Source organism: Balaenoptera ricei, chromosome 1, assembly GCF_028023285.1.
Source record: "Balaenoptera ricei isolate mBalRic1 chromosome 1, mBalRic1.hap2, whole genome shotgun sequence".
NCBI classification, from domain to species: Eukaryota; Metazoa; Chordata; class Mammalia; order Artiodactyla; family Balaenopteridae; genus Balaenoptera; species Balaenoptera ricei.
Window position 1 is genome coordinate 82,835,907 of NC_082639.1, and position 20,088 is coordinate 82,855,994.

Below are 20,088 nucleotides of genomic sequence, written 5' to 3' on the forward strand. Positions count from 1 at the left end.
CTGGGAGTCTGGAATTTTGGAACCTGCTAGTTGGAAAGTGCTTATGTGACACAATGGAAACCTTGGGTGTTGCGTCACTAATGGGCTTCCTGGGGCAGAAACACCCATGTGTTGCGGTGTTGCTGTGTTTTTGCTGCTGTGAAATGACTTTTTTATTTGGATTTTCATTTCCTTGTCTATTAGTGAGGTTAAGCATCTTTTCATATGTTTAGTGACCGTTTGAGTTCCTCTTCTGTGATGTGCCTATCATATTCTTTGCTCACTTTTCTTTTGGGTTGTTTGTCTTATCTTATTGCATCATAGGAATTCTTTATATCTGGATACTAACTTTCTGTTCATTATGTGTATTGAAAAATAATTTCTCTCTCTTTAGGGTCCGTCTTTATTTTTTAGAGTGTGTTTTGTTTTAAGGAAGTTTTTCATGTTAATGTATTCAAGTTAATTATTCTTTCCCCTGTGGTATGTGTGTGTGTGTGTGCATGCGCACATATGTTTGTCTTGTTATATGTCTTCTTTTTTTTTGAATTTTATTTTATTTATTTTTTTATACAGCAGGTTCTTAATAGTCATCCATTTTATACACATCAGTGTATACATGTCAATCCCAATCGCCCAATTCATCACACTACCACCCCTGCCACCCCCGCGGCTTTCCCCCCTTGGTGTCCTTACGTTTGTTCTCTACATCTGTGTCTCAATTTCTGCCCTGCAAACCGGTTCATCTGTACCATTTTTCAAGGTTCCTGCAACTTTACCAAATTTACTAATTAGCTCTAGTAGTTTTCTGGTGGCATCTTTAGGATTCTCTATGTATAGTATCCTGTCATCTGCAAACAGTGATGGTTTTACTTCTTCTTTTCCTATGTGGATTCCTTTTATTTCTTTTTCTTCTCTGACTGCCGTGGCTAGGACTTCCAAAAGTATGTTGAATAATAGTGGTGAGAGTGGACACCCTTGTCTTGTTCCTGATCTTAGAGGAAATGCTTTCAGTTTTTCACCATTGAGAATGATGTTTGTTGTGGGTTTGTCATATATGGCCTTTATTATGTTGAGGTAGGTTCCCTCTATGCCCACTTTCTGGAGAGTTTTTATCATAAATGGGTGTTGAATTTTGTCAAAAGCTTTTTCTGCATGTATTGAGATGATCATATGGTTTTTATTCTTCAATTTGTTAATATGGTGTATCACATTGATTGAGTATATTGAAGAATCCTTGCATCCCTGGGATAAATCCCACTTGATCATGGTGTATGAGCCTTTTAATGTGTTGTTGGATTCTGTTTGCTAGTATTTTGTTGAGGATTTTTGCATCTATGTTCATCAGTGATATTGGTCTGTAAATTTCTTTTTTTGTAGTATCTTTGTCTGGTTTTGGTATCAGGGTGATGGTGGCCTCATAGAATGAGTTTGGGAGTGTTCCTTCCTCTGCAATTTTTTGGAAGAGTTTGAGAAGGATGGGTGTTAGCTCTTCTCTAAATGTTTGATAGAATTCACCTGTGAAGCCATCTGGTCCTGGACTTTTGTTTGTTGGAAGATTTTTAATCACAGTTTCAATTTCATTACTTGTGATTGGTCTGTTCATATTTTCTGTTTCTTCCTGGTTCAGTCTTGGAAGGTTATACCTTTCTAAGAATTTGTCCATTTCTTCCAGGTTGTCCATTTTATTGGCATAGAGTTGCTTGTAGTAGTCTCGTAGGATGCTTTGTATTTCTGCAGTGTCTGTTGTAACTTCTCCTTTTTCATTTCTGATTTTATTGATTTGAGTCCTCTTCCTCTTTTTCTTGATGTGTCTGGCTCATGGTTTATCAATTTTGTTTATCTTCTCAAAGAACCAGCTTTTAGTTTTATTGATCTTTGCTATTGTTTTCTTTGTTTCTATTTCATTTATTTCTGCTCTGACCTTTATGATTTCTTTCCTTCTGCTAACTTGGGTTTTGTTTGTTCTTTCTCTAGTTCCTTTAGTTGTAAGGTTAGATTGTTTGAGATTTTTCTTGTTTCTTTAGGTAGGCTTGTATAGCTATAAACTTCCCTCTTAGAACTGCTTTTGCTGCATCCCATAGGTTTTGGATCATCGTGTTTCCATTGTCATTTGTTTCTAGGTATTTTTTGATTTTCTCTTTGATTTCTTCAGTGATCTCTTGGTTATTTAGTAATGTATTGTTTAGTCTCCATGTGTTTGTGTTTTTTACATTTTTTTCCCTGTAATTGATTTCTAATCTCATAGCGTTGTGGTCAGAAAAGATGCTTGATATGATTTCAATTTTCTTAAATTTACGGAGGCTTGATTTGTGACCCAAGACGTGATCTATCCTGGAGAATGTTCCATGCGCACTTGAGAAGAAAGTGTAATCTGCTGTTTTTGGGTGGAATGTCCTATAAATATCAATTAAATCTATCTGGTCTATTGTGTCATTTAAAGCTTGTGTTTCCTTATTTATTTTCATTTTGGATGATCTGTCCATTGGTGTAAGTGAGTTGTTAAAGTCCCCCACTATTATTGTGTTACTGTCAATTTCCTCTTTTATAGCTGTTAGCAGTTGCCTTATGTATTGAGGTGCTCCTATGTTGGGTGCATATATATTTATAATTGTTATATCTTCTTCTTGGATTGATCCCTTGATATTATGTAGTGTCCTTCCTTGTCTCTTGTAACATTCTTTATTTTAAAGTCTATTTTATCTGATATGAGTATTGCTACTCCAGCTTTCTTTTGATTTCCATTTGCATGGAATATCTTTTCCCATCCCCTCACTTTCAGTCTGTATGTGTCCCTAGGTCTGAAGTGGGTCTCTTGTAGACAGCATATAGATGGGTCTTGTTTTTGTATCCATTCAGCAAGCCTGTGTCTTTTGGTTGGAGCGTTTAATCCATTCACGTTTAAGGTAATTTTCGATATGTATGTTCCTATGACCATTTTCTTAATTGTTTTGGGTTCGTTTTTGTAGGTCCTTTTCTTCTCTTGTGTTTCCCACTTAGAGAAGTTCCTTTAGCATTTGTTGTAGAGCTGGTTTGGTGGTGCTGAATTCTCTTAGCTTTTGCTTGTCTGTAAAGCTTTTGATTTCTCCATCGAATCTGAATGAGATCCTTGCTGAGTAGAGTAATCTTGGTTGTAGGTTCTTCCCTTTCATCACTTTAAGTATACCATGCCACTTCCTTCTGGCTTGTAGAGTTTCTGCTGAGAAATCAGCTGTTAACCTTATGGGAGTTCCCTTGTATGTTATTTGTCATTTTTCCCTTGCTGCTTTCAATAATTTTTCTTTGTCTTTAATTTTTGCCAATTTGATTTCTATGTGTCTCGGCATGTTTCTCCTTGGGTTTATCCTGTATGGGACTTGCTGCGCTTCCTGGACTTGGATGGCTATTTCCTTTCCCATGTTAGGGAAGTTTTCGACTATAATCTCTTCAAATATTTTCTTGGGTGCTTTCTCTCTCTCTTCTCCTTCTGGGACCCCTATAATGCGAATGTTGTTGTGTTTAATATTGTCCCAGAGGTCTCTTAGGCGGTCTTCATTTCTTTTCATTCTTTTGTCTTTATTCTCTTCCGCAGCAGTGAATTCCACCATTCTGTCTTCCAGGTCACTTATCTGTTCTTCTGCCTCAGTTATTCTGCTATTGATTCCTCCTAGTGTAGTTTTCATTTCAGTTAATTTATTGTTCATCTCTGTTTGTTTGTTCCTTAATTCTTCTAGGTCTTTGTTAAACATTTCTTGCATCTTCTCAATCTTTGCCTCCATTCTTTTTCTGAGGCCCTGGATCATCTTCACTATCATTATTCTGAATTCTTTTTCTGGAAGGTTGCCTATCTCCACTTCATTTAGTTGTTTTTCTGGGGTTTTATCTTGTTCCTTCATCTGGTACATAGCTCTCTGTCTTTTCATCTTGTCTATCTTTCTGTGAATGTGGTTTGTGTTCCACAGGCTGCAGGATTGTAGTTCTTCTTGCTTCTGCTGTTTGCCCTCTGGTGGATGAGGCTATCTAAGAGGCTTGTGCAAGTTTCCTGATGGGAGGGACTGGTGGTGGGTAGAGCTGACTGTTGCTCTGGTGGGCAGAGCTCAGTAAAACTTTAATCTTCTTGACTGCTGATGGGTGGGGCTGGGTTCCCTCCCTGTTGGTTGTTTGGCCTAAGGCAACCCAAAACTGGAGCCTACCTTGGCTCTTTGGTAGGGCTAATGGCAGACTCTGGGAGGGCTCACACCAAGGAGTACTTCCCAGAACTTCTGCTGCCAGTGACCTTGTCCCCATGGTGAGCCACAGCCACCCCCTGCCTCTGCAGGAGACCCTCCAACATTAGCAGGTAGGTCTGGTTCAGTCTCCCCTGGGGTCACTGCTCCTTCCCCTGGGTCCCGATGTGCACACTACTTTGTGTGTGCCCTCCAAGAGTGGAGTCTCTGTTTCCCCCAGTCCTGTGGAAGTCCTGCAGTCAAATCCCACTAGCCTTCAAAGTCTGATTCTCTAGGAATTCCTCCTCCTGTTGCCACACCCCCAGGTTGGGAAGCCTGACGTGGGGCTCAGAGCCTTCACTCCAGTGGGTGGACTTCTGTGGTATAAGTGTTCTCCAGTCTGTGAGTCACACACCCAGCAGTTATAGGATTTGATTTTACTGTGATTGCGCCCCTCCTACCGTGTCATTGTGGCTTCTCCTTTGTCTTTGGATGTGGGGTATCTTTATTGGTGAGTTCCAGTGTCTTCCTGTCGATGACTGTCCAGCAGCTAGTTGTGATTCTGGTGCTCTCACAAGAGGGAGTGAGTGCACGTCCTTCTACTCTGCCATCTTGGTTCCTCAGTTGTTGTGTGTCTTCTGAGAGGCTGTATGGAGTAGTGATTAAGAATATGGACAGTGGACATAGACATAGAGAATAGACTTGAGGACGTGGGGGGGTAGGGGGGAAGCTGGGGCAAAATGAGAGTAGCATCGACATATATACACTACCGAATATAAAATAGCTAGTGGGAAGCAGCAGCATAGCACAGGGAGATCAGCTCGGCGCTCGGTGCTTTTTGATGACCTAGAGGGGTGGGATAGGGAGGGTGGGAGGGAGGCTCAAGAGGGAGGGGATATGGGGATATATGTATGCATATGGCTGATTCACTTTGTTGTACAACAGAAACTAACACAGTATTATGAAGCAATTATACTCCAATAATGATATATTAAAAATTAAAAAAAAAAAAAGGGCAGTGGAGCAGGACTCTGTGGGTTTAAATCCCAGCCCCACAACTACTGCTCAATTTAGGTGAAGTTAACCTCTCTGGGCCTCTGTTTGTTCATCTGTAAAATGGAGATAATCACAGTTCTTGCTTATTAGGTAGTTGTAAGGATTACATGATTAAACACGTCAAGTGTGTCAAACAGTGCTTGGCACACCACTGGTGCTCAGTTAAGTGTTAACAACAAACATTATTGTTCAAGAAAACTCTTCTCACCCCAACGTGATGAAGACAGTGTCTAATGTTTTCTTCCTAAAATTTTCAGGTTTGGCTTTTCAAAAGTCTTCCAAAAAGTCTTTAGTTACTCTTCCTTTTCCTTTTCTGTTTCCTTCCTTTCCTGAGCAAATCATTCGTAAGGCCATTAGCTGGGGTAGAGCAGGGTAGATGGCCATGTGGGGCTGAGGGGGAGCCTTGATGGCCCTGAGTGGGGTGTAAGAGCCTAGAAGGGGTGAGGAGGGCATCCATGCAGGAAGGTGGACTGGTGTGGAGAGTCAGAGCCTGAGCAGGGAGAGGAAACTGTGGTATCAGAGCCCTAGTACTGTGAGGTGGGATCCTTACGGGAGCGAGAGTGGTGGCAGAGATGGAAATTAGTTACTTCTAGGGGGAGTGTTCAAATAAGTAAATACATACGTAGTAATAGAAGTAGGAAACTAATCAGTTCAGAATTTCAGAGAGTGACAACAATTAAAATAACAAAAAGTGTAAAGTTGTATAATTGCTTAGAATTCTGTAGTTCTCAAAGCTCATGTCTTTATAGTGGTAAATACCACTGGGTACTCCAAAAAAGGGAGCCCCTCTCCAAAGGGGGGGACTAAAAATAAATGGGGACTTCCTGGTTCTTCCATGACACCTTTGCCCAAAAGCCCAAATTTAAAAATGTATCAACCCTATTGACCATGCTATTATGTTTCTAAGAGCTTCTGAGTCAGCTGAGGAAACCAACATGGATGTTTGGAGCTGGGCCCTCAAACACCACTGGTTTATAGGTAGGAACTGATGTTGTGCTTTAAGACGTCTTGTTGCATGAAGTGAGGTAGATACAAGGCAGGTAAAAACTCAGGCTCAGTTATACCTTCCTGTAAACTGGGCTGCTGTCAGTTGTTATCACTAAGGATTATCTTGTACGCTGGGGCATCAGTCAAGATTGGAGATCTGAAACGATAGTTTCTGAGCTTGAAAATTATCTCCATTCTCTGTCCTTGGACTTATCTTTGAACATCTGCTGTCCCATCTAAACTGGAGTTACTTGAAGTCCCTATTATAAAACAGAGGAAAGGAAACAAGTGGTATCAGGGTCCCTAAAAGGCACCTGGAGCTGCTTTTGCTGGTCTTCTAACCTCTGCTTTCTCACTAGAACAGGGGTGGGCACAGTATGGTCTGTGGACCAAATCCAGCCTCGCCCCTTCCATTAGATATTGCCTACAGCTTCTTCCCTGCTAAAAAGAGCCAAGCTGAGTAGTTACTACCAGAGACTGTATGACCTGCAAAGTTAAAAATATGTACTATCTGGCCCCTTCAGAAAGTTTGATGACCCCCGCATGAGAATGTTAACACCATAGAGACGTTGGCTGTGTCTTGTTCACTGCTTTAGTTCCGGAATGTGGAGAATTGGATGTTTTCCGCCCCTCCCCTGACCTCAGTGTCCTCTCCCCTTCTCTCTTACACCTTTGCTTCCCTAGTAGGCATAAGAGGATGGACTCAGCAGTCAGTATCATTCAAGAGCAAAGAGATTGCCAAGCTCTGGTAGAAAACGAGAATAGCACCACAGCAAAGCTGTGTGCCTGGGATGCTGCTGACCAGGTGCTATGTGTGCACTGCTTTGTAGATAACATGTGCCCCCTGAAACTCACCAAAACCCAAGACTATGGGATTCAGCTACAAGAGGCTGTGGTCCCTTATGAAAGTTACTAATGTACAAAACCAAGAGGATGACTGGTTTGGCCAAAGCTTGACTCACGAGACGTAAATGTCTGAGCCTTGATATCAGGCAGCTGCTCAGAAAGCCAAGTGTGTGTCATGGTGAGCTTTGGGAAAGGCTCTGAGGAGAGTACCTTTTGGGAGTTCTCATACCATATATGTCTCAATTCTTAAAGTAATAAATTAAGCTAAGAAACTGCTAAATAATGACCTTCATGATGACCTAGGCTCAACTCTGGAGTCCCACATTGGACAGTGGTGGTGCAGAGCCAGCTGCCCCATGACTCACCCCTCTTTTCATTGCTTTCCTGCTTTCCCAAAGGGCCTCGTGTGTCATGTGTAGACTTGAACCTGTGTGATCAAGGACCACCTGTGACCCAGGAAAGGGGCCCACTAGGACCTAGAAGCAGACTTTACACCAGCTGGGCCGGGATTTCTGGGTCTGGTGGGCATATCTCCTCAGACATGGGAGTGAAGTAACTGGAGGAGGACCAGAGTGGGGCCTGAAGGGAAGGCTGGATGGCCAGCCATGTAATTTAATCCTTCTGGGACTTGGTTTCCTTTTCCATTAAAACAGTATAAACCGAACAATTACATAAGGGCTTAGTTTTTGAACAGGGAGCTATTTTCTAGCTCTGCAAGCCTGTAGGTCTATGAATCTGAAAACTTCTAGTGCCTGTGCTTTCCTCAACTTGACAAACACCTTGGACAAAATGTGGCAGCAATTATGCCCTGTGGACACCAGGAGTCATGAACCGTTCATCCCAGAGGACCTGCTGAGGCATTGAATTACCACACTGAGGAAACCAAGCCCCAAATAGCCTGGGTCCAGGGGGCTGATTGCTTCTGCCTGTTTCAGAAAGGTAATGCTGCCATTTTTTTCTAGGGGAAAACCTTCCATTCTCCATAAGCCCCGCAGGCCTCTGATGCAGAACTTCCTCCTCGCTGGTCCCCGTGCAAATACCTAGGCGGCCACAAGAGACCCTTTCTCCCAAGCCCAGAGCTTTGCTGACCTGTTTTCTGCCCCACTTCCCTCTTCTTCTTTCTTTAGGAGAGCCATAGTAGTGGGACCAAATGAAGCTATGAGCTGTTCACTCATAGTAAAAGAGATTCTCTTTTGATTCCAGCTGTTTTAAAATCTCGAGTTCCACAAGGAAGTATGGAAGCTTAGAAAATCTGGCAGCAAGTCATATTCCTGAAATATCTGCTGAGTGGTCTTGTTTTCTGAACTGACTCTCTCCATTTTCTCCTCCTCTTCTTTGTAAATCTCTCTTATTAAACGAGATTGGGAGATTTTTCAATAGATTAACATGTTCTCAGGAGATTTGGGCCAAGTTTCCAACTTGAATGTTACTCAAACCCAAACAAAGTGTGTGCATGCCTCCTCCTTCTCGAGTTTTCCCTGCTTATGTTTCGTGACTAGTATTTTTAATTTTTATTTTTAAATGTGTGGGGGGTTTTTTGGCCACGCCTTGCAGCTTATGGGACCTTAGTTCCCAGAACTGGGCCCCCGGCAGTGGAAGCACGGAGTCCTAACCACTGCACCGCCAGGGAATTCCCCGTGACTAAAATTTTTTTTTAAAGCATAGCATCCCTGTTGTTTTGCCTGCCCTTTGCTACTGTCTTCGGCTGTCTGGAAACATCATTTTTTGGACCTACTTCTTTTCTGTTTTTTTCTTTTTTCTGAGTTTTTAAAGTGTTCAGTTCAGCAAGTATTTTTTGAGTGTTTTCTGTGAGTCAGGAGCTGGGGAAAATGATGAAAAAGACAGACCTTGCCATTGGAGAGCTTGGGTGTAGTAGAGACAGACAGTTAAACTGAGCTTTCCTCCCCAAGGCAGGGCAAGATTTTACCTATCCCTGACTCTTCCCAGCCCATGATGCTCGCCTCAAACCCTTACCACCCACCACGAATGACTGCTGATGCCCCTCCCTTCTTAGTCTTCTTCCTTGTGATATTGTAGTTGCTAATATAAATTTACAGAACCAGCTGGACACAACAGGGTGATGTAAGCACCTAGGTGATCAGGGTGATCAACAGTACACTCCTGGGCTCTCCCAAACTCTAGTCTAACCCTAGCTTAAGTGATTTTTTTGGTTTTGGTCAGTGGTAGATTAAAAAAAAAAAGTCAAAACCAGATTAAGCTCTGAGGCTACCAAAGTGGTTTTGTAAACTCTATCAGCAGTTATTTGCCAAGAATCTATTATTTGCAAAGCTGCAAGCCAGCAGCTGTGCAGGATGTAAAGTTGTGTTGCCTTCTGCCCTCTCTCTACCTCTGCAGAAGCACAGGACTCTCGTCGCCCAGGGAAAATGTCACCACTTCATGTTCAATTTCTCCCATGTCCCTTTCTCAATAACAGTTATTGGGTCTCAGCATTTTTCTCTTCCTCTTCCCTCCCTCCTTTCTTACCTCTGATGAAAGAAGTTTTCACATATCGAAGTATGGGGAAGTCATTCCGGCTTATACATGAGTTAACTTAAATTTTATGCTAACTGAAATAGCCTGTTTGTGGCCTATCAAACACACATTGTATATCTGCTTTAATTATTAAAGAAAAGGGCACACTGACCAGAAGTAAAGAATGTCCATGTTGAAAATGAAATGCCCCTCTTCCTGGGACACCAATGTCGGTACTCTTTTGATGATAAGAATCTCTTCCCAGGTTCCAAGGCCATACTGCATATGCTGTAAGTGTATGTGCTGGTCCTTTTTTTTTTTTTGGAGAAATGTATCCCTGACTTGTTTACTGTTCTTTGCTCTGACAAGATATAAAACTGTGCTGAGAAACACTGCTTCTCCAGAGCAGTTTCTCAGAGTAATCTGGGAAGCTGGCTTCCAGGCTATAGTCCTCAGTTTGGCTCAAATAAAACTCTTTCCTATTCTTATTATTGATTGTTTATTGATTATTTTCATTGACACCTCCCTCTATCCCGGACTCTGGAGTATACCCACAGTGTAATGTGCACTGAGCTGCACTGCTCTAGAAATTGTGTGAACTAGGAAGCCCATCTGTGGGTCACAGAGGGGAGGCTGCTTGGCAAGGAAGCCCATTTGCCCTTCCTGTCCATAAGTCTTTTGAAATAATTTGGTTTGAAAGTATTTTTTTCTGATTCTTGGTGTGTTTTTATGTGAACAAGTAGATGTCCTGTAAAGCACTGCCTCCTAACATCATTGCAGAAATGCACACGTCAGCACTGTGGAAATGGCCTCAGCATCTTCAAACAAAGACATGTTGGATCCCATCGCCAACCAAAGAGCCACTCTCACCTGTTCTTGCCTCTCTGTATCCTGTCTTAATTATACCTATGAGATAGGCATTCAAATAAGCTGGGCAAACAGATGGAAAACCTAGATGCAAATAATACCCAGCTGACAGTGGATAATGTTTACATGCATTGCCAGTTGGGTGTTGTCTTCAAACCATATGAAGCTGACTTGACATGGAACATCAAGACTAGTCCATTCATTTCCACCACAGCATTGCAGAATCTTGCTGTGACTGGCACTCCTGTGGTAATAATTCTCACAGAAGCTCATGCAATGATGGGAAGCCATATAGGCACAAAGAATGTCTAAATCTATACCAGATGGTGCACACAGGGAGATCAGTGAATTTGGATAGTTTGTGATAAGTATGTTTGCATTTTATTTTCTCCTTAAAAATAAAACACACACAGAAAAAAGCAGATCCACTTGAAATGAGAGCAGTGTGGAGGCCACAGCCACTAGGAAGACGGACCGAGTTTTCCACTTCTGTGGTTCCAATGAAAAGGGTTTTGCACTCGTTTGGCTGGGTCAGTTTCACCATCAGGTGTTCCAGGTGAGCAAGTCAGTTCTGGTTTCCTTCTAAAAGAGCCCCCATTTGGAATTCGCTGTGTGCCTCACATGTGTTTGTTTCTGCTGCCAAGGGATTACTTATGCTGGCTGGCCTGATTGAACGACCATATGGCAAAGGCTCCTGCACTTCCAGCGGCCCAGAGTTCCTTTCCAGCTGCAGAGGAAACACAAGCAGTGTAGAAGGAGATCAGATGGACTCTTCTCATCTCAATTTTCTGGAGAGGTGGTGCGATGGCTTTTAGATTTTAAGTCAAGTAGCTGTCAGTCAATCTCTGAAGGAAGCTCAGCTGAGGGCACTGAAGTCTATCAGATCACCCAAGCTTACAGTTTATGCTTGTTTCCTTGTCTGTAAAGGTTGGAGCCGATGATCCTGAAGGTCCTTCTGATTCTACAATCCAGACGTTTTAAAGACTCATGCCCACACCCCTACCCCACCCCCGCCCCACATGCTACATGTTGACATGCACGTCAGCTACGCCCTCTGTACGATTTCCTATGGTGCCTTTTGGTTTGTTTTTTAGCTCAAGAAAGTTATATGTTCTTACTGTCTCAAAAGCCCAGAAGTCACCATTTAGGTCATCCTTGAGGTGCAGAATTCCCTTTGTCCACTTCCTACGGAAGAAAATTGTTTTAAAGTGGGATAATGTAAACAAAAACGTTATTACTATTTGTTTCATGACATTTATTTATGTACAATGCTATGCAGGAGGATTTCTGCAAACCTTTATAACGGTGGTATGTCATAGAGTCAGAGTTAGGTTTTGAATCACAAATTTATTATAGAAAGATACCAATTTAATAAATGTGTTGCAGTAGGTCTTCTAATATTTGTATGCTAAAATGTGACAGACAAAACAGAAAAATGGTCACATCCAATAAGGGGGGAAAGTTTGGAATTAACTGCTGCAGATCATAGCCTGTGAGTGCCCCTTGTTGGGCCCAGAGATGACCTAGTATTAGCCCTTTAAGAGGGCATATGCCAGGTTGGGGTGCGGAGACCATTTGTAGCTCTAGGAAATGCTTTTGCTACCTAATTATGTATTCTGAGTTATAAAAAGGATTTGTAACTGCAAGTGGTTTTCAAAGAATAATTTTCTACTGGTGTAAACAGCAACTACGAGATCTATAAATTAGAAAGAGTGGCTGGAAAATCTCAGCAAAACTAACTTTCCCTGGACAGGTGCCTTTACTTAGGCATTTCTGGGCAAAGTCAGCTTTGCTAAGTAGCCATTAGGTCTCCACAGGTCAAGAGAAAGGGGAAAAATTCATCCCAAGCCGTGCCTTGGAAAGGAGTGTTTCAGTCATTACCTGTACTTGGTTTTTCTTGCAATCAAGAAACTGGTGGGAGGAATGAGAACTTCATGGGAAATAAGGCTTTGCATTCTTTGTTTATTGGAAAAATGCTTTGCTTTTATTTGATTTACTGTCCAGGTAAGTCAGGAGAGGATGGCTGAGTTAGCTGGACCCTTTAACATCCCAGGCTTAGGCCAAGGCACCTGGATCCTGGCACCTCCTCCAGAACTTTCTCCAGATCTCTCTTGTTCTCTTTCTGGGGAACTAGGATGAACGTGCTCCTTACATGGGGCGCTGTGTCAGGGCAGGAACCTGGAGGCACCTACCCCGAGAGTTATCACAGGCCAGGATGCATACCTTGTGTTGTTTCTTCCTTCATCGTCTTGATATTTTGATAAAGAACAAAGAGCCCTCTTCATAAAACAGACAGTAAGTCTTGCTCTAACCAAACGAGTCCACCACTGAAATGAGTGCCAGTTAATTTCCTTCCTTTGAAACTCAAACATATGATCAGACATATATGTCAAGTATCCCAACAACTGAAATGTTTTAATATTCTCTCCTATCTTCCCTGCTTATTTCCAAAATCCAAGTGCTTTTTTGCTGTAAGCAAAACTATGCGGGAAAGTTCTTTTCCAAAATGCTCTCCCATACCACCGAAAGGTTTCCTGATTATAAAAGGAACCTACACAACTACTGATAGAAAAGTCCTGCAGCACAGAACAGGTGAGGAGAGGCAGGGCAGCGGTGGGGGTCTGATATGGGCAGGGCTCTCTGTAGGAGGCATATCTGGGCCTTGGGGCCCCGCAGGCCCAGTGGACCAGTTGGGTCCCTGAACCAAGAATCTGCCTCAAGCAGGGGATGGGGGAGGGGTAGCAGGGGTACCTTGGCCTGTCGACTGGCTCCAGCAGCTCGAGGGTGCAAAGGGAGGTCATGAGTTTCAGTCTGCTGCTTAGCAAAGTTTACAAACACCTGGAGGCAGGGGAAGAGCAAGAGTAGGTAGATATTTCCAGAAAACGGCACCCTCCACCCACCCACCCACTTTGCTTTCTGTTTTCCCCAGTTAAGTACAGCCCTGCTGGAGCAGCTTGTGCCCTGCCCAGGGCACAGGGCTTTTTCTTGGAATTGTGAGCTAAGCCAAAGGAGTGCCCACAGGAGGATTAAAAGGTCAACAAGGCAAGGCAGATTCTCAGCTACCGGTGTCCTCCTGAAACTCTAAAGGAATAACTAAAATATCCCAAGCCAGGAGAACAGGAGCTGATCTCCCCACTTTTCTCTTCTCTCTTCAGTGTGCCTGTCCTTGCCTCCACCTGCTTATGCTGATAAGAAGCTCCTCAAAGGGTAAACAGAGGCTTGCCTATTTCCACTGCTTTATTGAATAGTCTTTAAGGGTGTTTATTTAAAAAACAAAAAAACCCCAATAAAACCCAGAAACAAATGTCCATATGGATGAATGGATAAACAAAACATGGCATTTACATGCAACTGAATAGTATTCAACTTTAAAAAGAAAGGATATTCTAACACATGCTACCACGTGGATTTACCTTGAGGACATTATGTTCACCAAAATAAGGTAAGCACAAAAGGACAAATATCATATGATTCCACTTATATGAGGTACGTGGAGTAGTCAACAGAAAGTAGAACGGTGGTTACCAGTGGCTGAGAGAGTGGTTACTGGGGAGTTATTGCTTGATGAATACAGAGTTTCAGTCTGGGAAGATGAAAAATTTCTGGAGATGGATGGTGGTGATGGTTGCACAACAATGTGAATATATCAATACTTAATGCCACTGAAGTGTAATGCCACTTAAAAATGGTTAATTATGATATATATATATATTTTTTTTATATGTAGTTTTTACCACAATAAAAAGTGATCACGTTAAAAACCCTGACACATGGCACACATTTATCAAAACTCACTGAACTGTACACTTTAAGTGGGTGCTTTCTATTGTATTTAAATTAAGCATTAGTAAAGTTGATTTGAAAAGAAAAAAAATGGCCACCACCACAAACCAGGAAGGAGAAATAATGTCCTAGAGTTGTGGGGAAGGATGCTGTAAAAAAGTCCATGAAGTCTGCTGATGGCTGAAATATTGTTAGAAGACAATTTCTGATATTCCAAGTTTTGCCCTAATGGACAGAGGGACTAGAGTGTTGGCACTTGGGCATGTCCTGCCTCGCTCTCGTGTGGATTCCAGCCCAGCCTTTGCCCGGCCCCGCTCTGCACGTGGCGCCCTCTCGGCCTTGCCTGGTCCAGCGTGGTCTGCGTGACCGAGTACTCCTCGATGAGCAGGCTGTCCTTGTGGGAGACGAGCAGCCGGAAGATCCTGGCCAGGGAGGAGGAGGAGACCTGGAACTGCAGCATGTTGTAGTGCCTCTCCCTCTGCACGCTGCCTGGGAAGTTCCCCTGGAAGAACTGCTCCACGGGACCCAGGTCGGGAAGCAAGTCGTCCTTCGGGGATTTGATTTTCATTGTGACGATGTAGCCATCTCCAAACCTGAGGGAAGCATGTGGTGGTGTGGTACAGGCCTGTTAGCAGTTGGGTCTAAGGAAATCCTGAAATGAGGACTAGACTCATCAAAAATATTGGGGATTAAAGGCATGTACTATAGACCTTGTGTACATGTTTAAAACTAGGATTAAAAGGTCCAGCAGGTGGCCACTCTAAGTTGCCGACATGGGTCTGGTGACCTCACATGCTGAAGTCCCCCTAGATATCTGTGTAGTGTGCAAGCTGTAGTTGCTCAAGATATCATGGGTCAAGTGCCCAAATGCAGCTAATCTACTAGACCTTCCTCTCAACCACTTATCTGTATGATGTGTACGAAGCATGATGTGTATCGTGCAAGACACTCCCCTGGATACATGGAGATGAAGCGTCTCGGTGTAGATGAGGTGAGTTAGGTTCTCTTCCTTTCACCAACGGGCATGGTGACTTTTCTGTCCTGGGCTCTCATTTATCTCTGATAAATGAGTGATAGCTATAAGTCCACCCTTCCTAGTTTATAAAGCATATCAGAAGGCAAAGGAGCATGACATTCTTAATAAAATCTTATTTTAAGTGATGGTCGGCTTTGGCGCACAAACTGTTATTAATAACACATTATTTACAGCTGTCTACAATTTACAGGGACGGGATAATCCTGCTGAAGATTACTGGCATTGCTGGTTTGTCATATAATACATGGTCATTTCTCAAATTCAAAAGCATATGACATGGCAGAAAGGAACACTGATTGCTCAGGCCATTTGGTCTCTGAATCATTCCTACCGTGGTTGTGGACTCTTATTAAATGGGTCATGGGTCCTGGATCTGTTGGGCTAAGTGGTGGGATAATTAGGCAGTGGTAGTGACCCTCCCTTATCCCAAGTGGGCTCTGCATTTGCCCCGATCAGAATCCCCATCTGGAGGCTCGGGGAGCCTTCAGCCATAGGCAGTTAGCCCAATAGAGAGGAGTTACATTCAGCACAACAGCTTTCTCCATCTACTACTGCAGAATGAGGCCCAGACACCTCTGCCCGTGGGATGAGGGGGCAGCAGGACCCCCCCACATGTCAGTAGAGAGCACAGGCCCTGGCTGACTGCCCCTTCCTCCCCAGAAGGTAATAAAGGCAATCCCCACCATATCCTTACTTGTACTTGAGGTGCTGAATGGTGCCCAGACACTGAAAGGCGCCCTTCGCCATGATGGCAAGCCGGGTGCACAGGGCCTCGCACTCTTCCATGCTGGGGGCGGGGGAGAGCAGGTGAGGGCTGGGAGGACTGGACTCCATTGCCCGCCTGCTCCACCCCAGTCCCTGGGAATCTCTTGCCTGTGGGAAGTGAGGACCACGGCTCTCCCTTCTCTGATGATGCTCATGATGGTGTTCCACAGCATGCGGCGTGCCTGGGGGTCCATGCCTGTGGTGGGCTCGTCCTGTGGGGAGGCAGAGAGGACAGGGGGCTGCTTCCGGCACCCTCCTTGGCTGACTCCCTCTGAGCAGCTCTGCTCTCTGGCGGACAAAGCACAAATTCACTCCCCCGTGGGGCAAGACCCGGGGAAGCCAGCACAGGGCATGGAAGGCAGGAGGTGAATCAGGACCGTGAAGAAACATCATGCACACCTCTAGACCCATTTCAGCCCGTGAATGGGTTAAGGTTGATTAAAAGGCAATGATAGAGTTATCTTAAAAAAAGGAAAAAATTCTCTATATATGTTTGCAAGGAGGCAGGAAGATAACTCAGGTGATTCTCAGGGTCCCTCCAAGGCCTGTGATCCATGCCCTCATAAACCCCAGACTACAGGGGTATGGGGGCCTCAGGCCTGGTCCAGCTTTGGTGAGAACCACATGAGCCGTTGCTCCAGCCCAGTGCGCCTGTCCAGTTAGGACCCCAAACAGGCCTCGTCAGGCAGTAAAAATTTTTGACCAGTCCCTGACATTCTGCAGAGGGGCTGAACTTCCCTGCTAGAGCCTGCAGCCCCCAAGAGGCTTCCCAGGAACCCAAAGTGAGAATGTGTTGCGACTCTATCTCCCCCCAAGAGCTGTGAAGCAAACACTAGGCTGATATGCTCAAAACGAGCAGAATAGGCAACAGCCCAGACAAAAACAGCCCGCTGCGTTTTCTAAATCTGCTGACCCAGCAACAGAGATGCAGCACTCGGCTCTTGCAAGCCCTTTGGTGGTCCCGGTGGTGCTCACCAGTAGCACCAGCAGTGGGCAGCCTATCAGTGCAATGGCTGTGGAGAGTTTCCGCTTATTGCCTGCACTGTAAGTGCCGGCCAGGCGGTCTGCGTAGAGAGACAGGCCCAGGCTCTGAATACTCCAGTTTGTCACCTAGGGAAGAGAAAGAAATCCCATTTGGGATAAACAAACAAGCAAACACCCCAAACCTCCACCAACTCAAAGTCTTGGGCTCCCAGATCGCACACCTTCAGGATGACAGACCCAGCTAGGCTGAAAAAGGACCACCTGCTGGCTCATGGGGTGGCTCGTGGCCTTCAAGGGCCAGACGTCTCCTTTCCACTGTGGGCCTTAGATCTCAGTGTGGTTTGGTCTGCTCCACACCCGTTGGGTGTAGCCCCCTGAGAAATGGCCTTCAGCTTTACAAGAGTCGGACAATGCTTCTCACCCAGTGTCCTGGACTATCGCTAGGAGTAGAAGAGGAAGAGTCCTAGGGTCTGTTTAAGAAGATGGTGGGTCCCAGACCTGTTGATACCACCCCTCATCACGGTCACACTTGAAGTCTTGTGTGTGCATCTAATATACACTTACTGAGCACCTTCTATGAACCAGGCATAGAAGGGTGCTAGAGAATAATGGTGAACATGGCCATTGCTGCTGTACTCACAGATGGCAGGGGGTGGTGACAGACAACCAAAATACACAGAATAATGACAGATTGTAACAGCGCTTTGAGGGAACTCAACAGTAAACTATGATAGAGAATACCGTGTGTGTGTGTGTGTGCACATGTGTGCATGTGCATGTGCACAGAAGGAAAGCTAGGGAGGTCTCTTGGAGACAGGCCCACCATGCCTCTGCCTTCTGCACCTCTACCTGGAATGTTCTTCCCCTAGATATCCATATGGTTCACTCAGGTCTTCACCCAGAAGTCACTTCCTCTGTGAAGCTGTCCCTGGGCCGCCCTACATAAAAGTGCACACCCCACAATTCTTCCCCGCTTTATTTTTCCCCTAAGGACTTCTTACTCTCAAATGTATTGTATATTTTACTTGTTTATCTTTTTAGTGTCTGTCCCTCCCACTAGAATATAAGCTCCATTTTTTACTTTTTATTTGGAATAGTCCCCAACTGGCAGAATCGTGTAAGAATAAGAATAGTGCAAAGAACACTCATAGACTCTTAGTCTCTATTTTCTCTCTCCTTCTCTTACACACACAAAAATACACACACACACACACACACACACACAAATGTTTTCAGACTCATCTGAGGGTCAGTTATACTTGGCCCTTCATTCCTAAATACTTCAGTGTCTATTTCCTAAGTATAGGGACATCCTCTTACATAACCACAGTACAGTTATGATTGTCAGTAAATTTAATATTGTCACGATACTTTTATCTAGATTATTACCCTTCACAGTCTGGTTTTGCCAATTCACTCAGTAATGTCCTTTCCAGCACTATTTTCTCTCCAGTACAGGCTGCAGTGTAGTGTACATTATTCAGTCACTGTGTCTACTTAGCCTCCTGTGATCAGGAACATCTCCATAGGCTTTCTCTGCCATTCCATGTCTTTTATGACTTTGATAATTTTTAAGAATACAACCCATATATACATATATATATTTTAATAGAATGTTCCTCTAGATCTTGTCAAATGTTTCCTCATGATAAGGTTCAGGTTATGCATCCCAATCAGAATATTCTGTAGGTGAAGTTGTGTCCTTCTCAGGGTATCACATCTAGGGGTGTGGGATGTCCATCTGACCCTCAGCGGTGATGGTGGTTTTGAGCACCCAGTTAAAGTGTTGTCTAATTTCTCCACTGTAAGATTATCAGGCTTCCCCCTCACAACCAATAAGCAATCTGTGGGAGATACTTTTAAGCCATAAAGATATCTTGCTTTTCATAAAAAATTTCCCCTAGACTCAGCAACCACAAATCTTGTCACAATCCAGTCTTTACTCTGACCCTTGCAAAATGATTTTCGAGCTCTGGAACTTCCTGCACACTAACTAGCTGGCTCTCAGCATTTGACTGTAGGCAAGAACCATCCCTTCTCTCCTGATTATTTACTTATCTACTTAACAATATGGAGTTATAAATCCCTACTTTTCCTCCAATGTTTTATAACTGTCATGGTATTTAATTACATTGATGCTTAAATTGTCCCATATTTGGTCATTGGGAGCCCCTTCAAGATGGCTCCTGTGCACTTATGACATGCCTCTATCATTTTTTTTTAAAGCACTCTTTACTTTCTGACATAATAGGATGTTCCAGGCTCATTTTACCTATGGTGTCTCAGCCCTGGAATTTGTCAGTTGTCTGAAGAGTCATAATTCCTTTTAGTGGGGAATGGTATTAGAGATCAAAATCTGGACACTTATTTAAATATACTCATTTTAACTGGGGCATTTTTGCTTCTTGGCCTTTTCAGAGGACAGATATATGCACACACAAACATACACACACATGCACATACCTATGTATGCATATGTGCAATATACATGAGCACATACGGCATGCATGCACAAACATAAGCACATAACTATTTCATGAGTTCACAGTGATAGCTCCAATTCCAATCCATCCTTACAGGATTCTTTCTTACTTTCCCCCTTTCCATATTTGTATGTCTCTTCTTCCACGTTGAGAACTCTGGCTCCAAACAACATAAACGCATTTATTCATTTACTTAGTCCTATAAAACATGTAAAATTGTTTCAGAATTGCTTTGCCTATGCCACTATAAAAAACAAATCAACTAAAAAGAGCTCACAATTTGCTTGCAGCTCTTTCTCTCTGCTCCACCTGCCCAAGACTGAGGATATACTGTCAAATATTGTATCATCAGTTACTTGTATTAGTTCTTTTCCTCCCCTCCTGTATGAATATTACATTCATTTGAAATAAAATTGGATTAATTTGTTTTAGTTTGCTTTCAGTGTTAGGATTTTCTTTTTGTTTTCATTTTTACCTCTTCTTCATTCTTACTGATTTAGTTTTATTTTTTTGAATATGTAGAACATTAACATGCTTCCAGAAGTTTAAACTATACAAAAAAAATACCAAGAGAAGTGTTATTCTCTCCCATTTCCCTCTTGCTGATCACTACATTTATTGTTTTCCAGTTTATCCTTCCTATATTTCT

At 43.4% G+C, this 20,088-nt stretch overlaps 1 protein-coding gene across 1 annotated transcript in view; it reads right to left on the reverse strand.

The window, feature by feature from the left end:
* Positions 1-10,746: 10,746 nt before the first annotated feature.
* ABCA4 (ATP binding cassette subfamily A member 4) overlaps positions 10,747-20,088 on the reverse strand; it is a 125,544-nt gene continuing 116,202 nt past the window's right edge. Inside the window, exons 44-50 of the mRNA XM_059916005.1 lie at positions 16,948-17,082; positions 16,081-16,184; positions 15,902-15,994; positions 14,515-14,764; positions 13,140-13,226; positions 11,507-11,573; positions 10,747-11,115 (exon numbers count right to left, since the gene is read on the reverse strand). Of these exons, the coding sequence (XP_059771988.1) occupies positions 11,538-11,573; positions 13,140-13,226; positions 14,515-14,764; positions 15,902-15,994; positions 16,081-16,184; positions 16,948-17,082 (705 nt within the window). The 3' untranslated portion in view covers positions 10,747-11,115; positions 11,507-11,537. The remainder of the gene's footprint in view (positions 11,116-11,506; positions 11,574-13,139; positions 13,227-14,514; positions 14,765-15,901; positions 15,995-16,080; positions 16,185-16,947; positions 17,083-20,088) is intronic.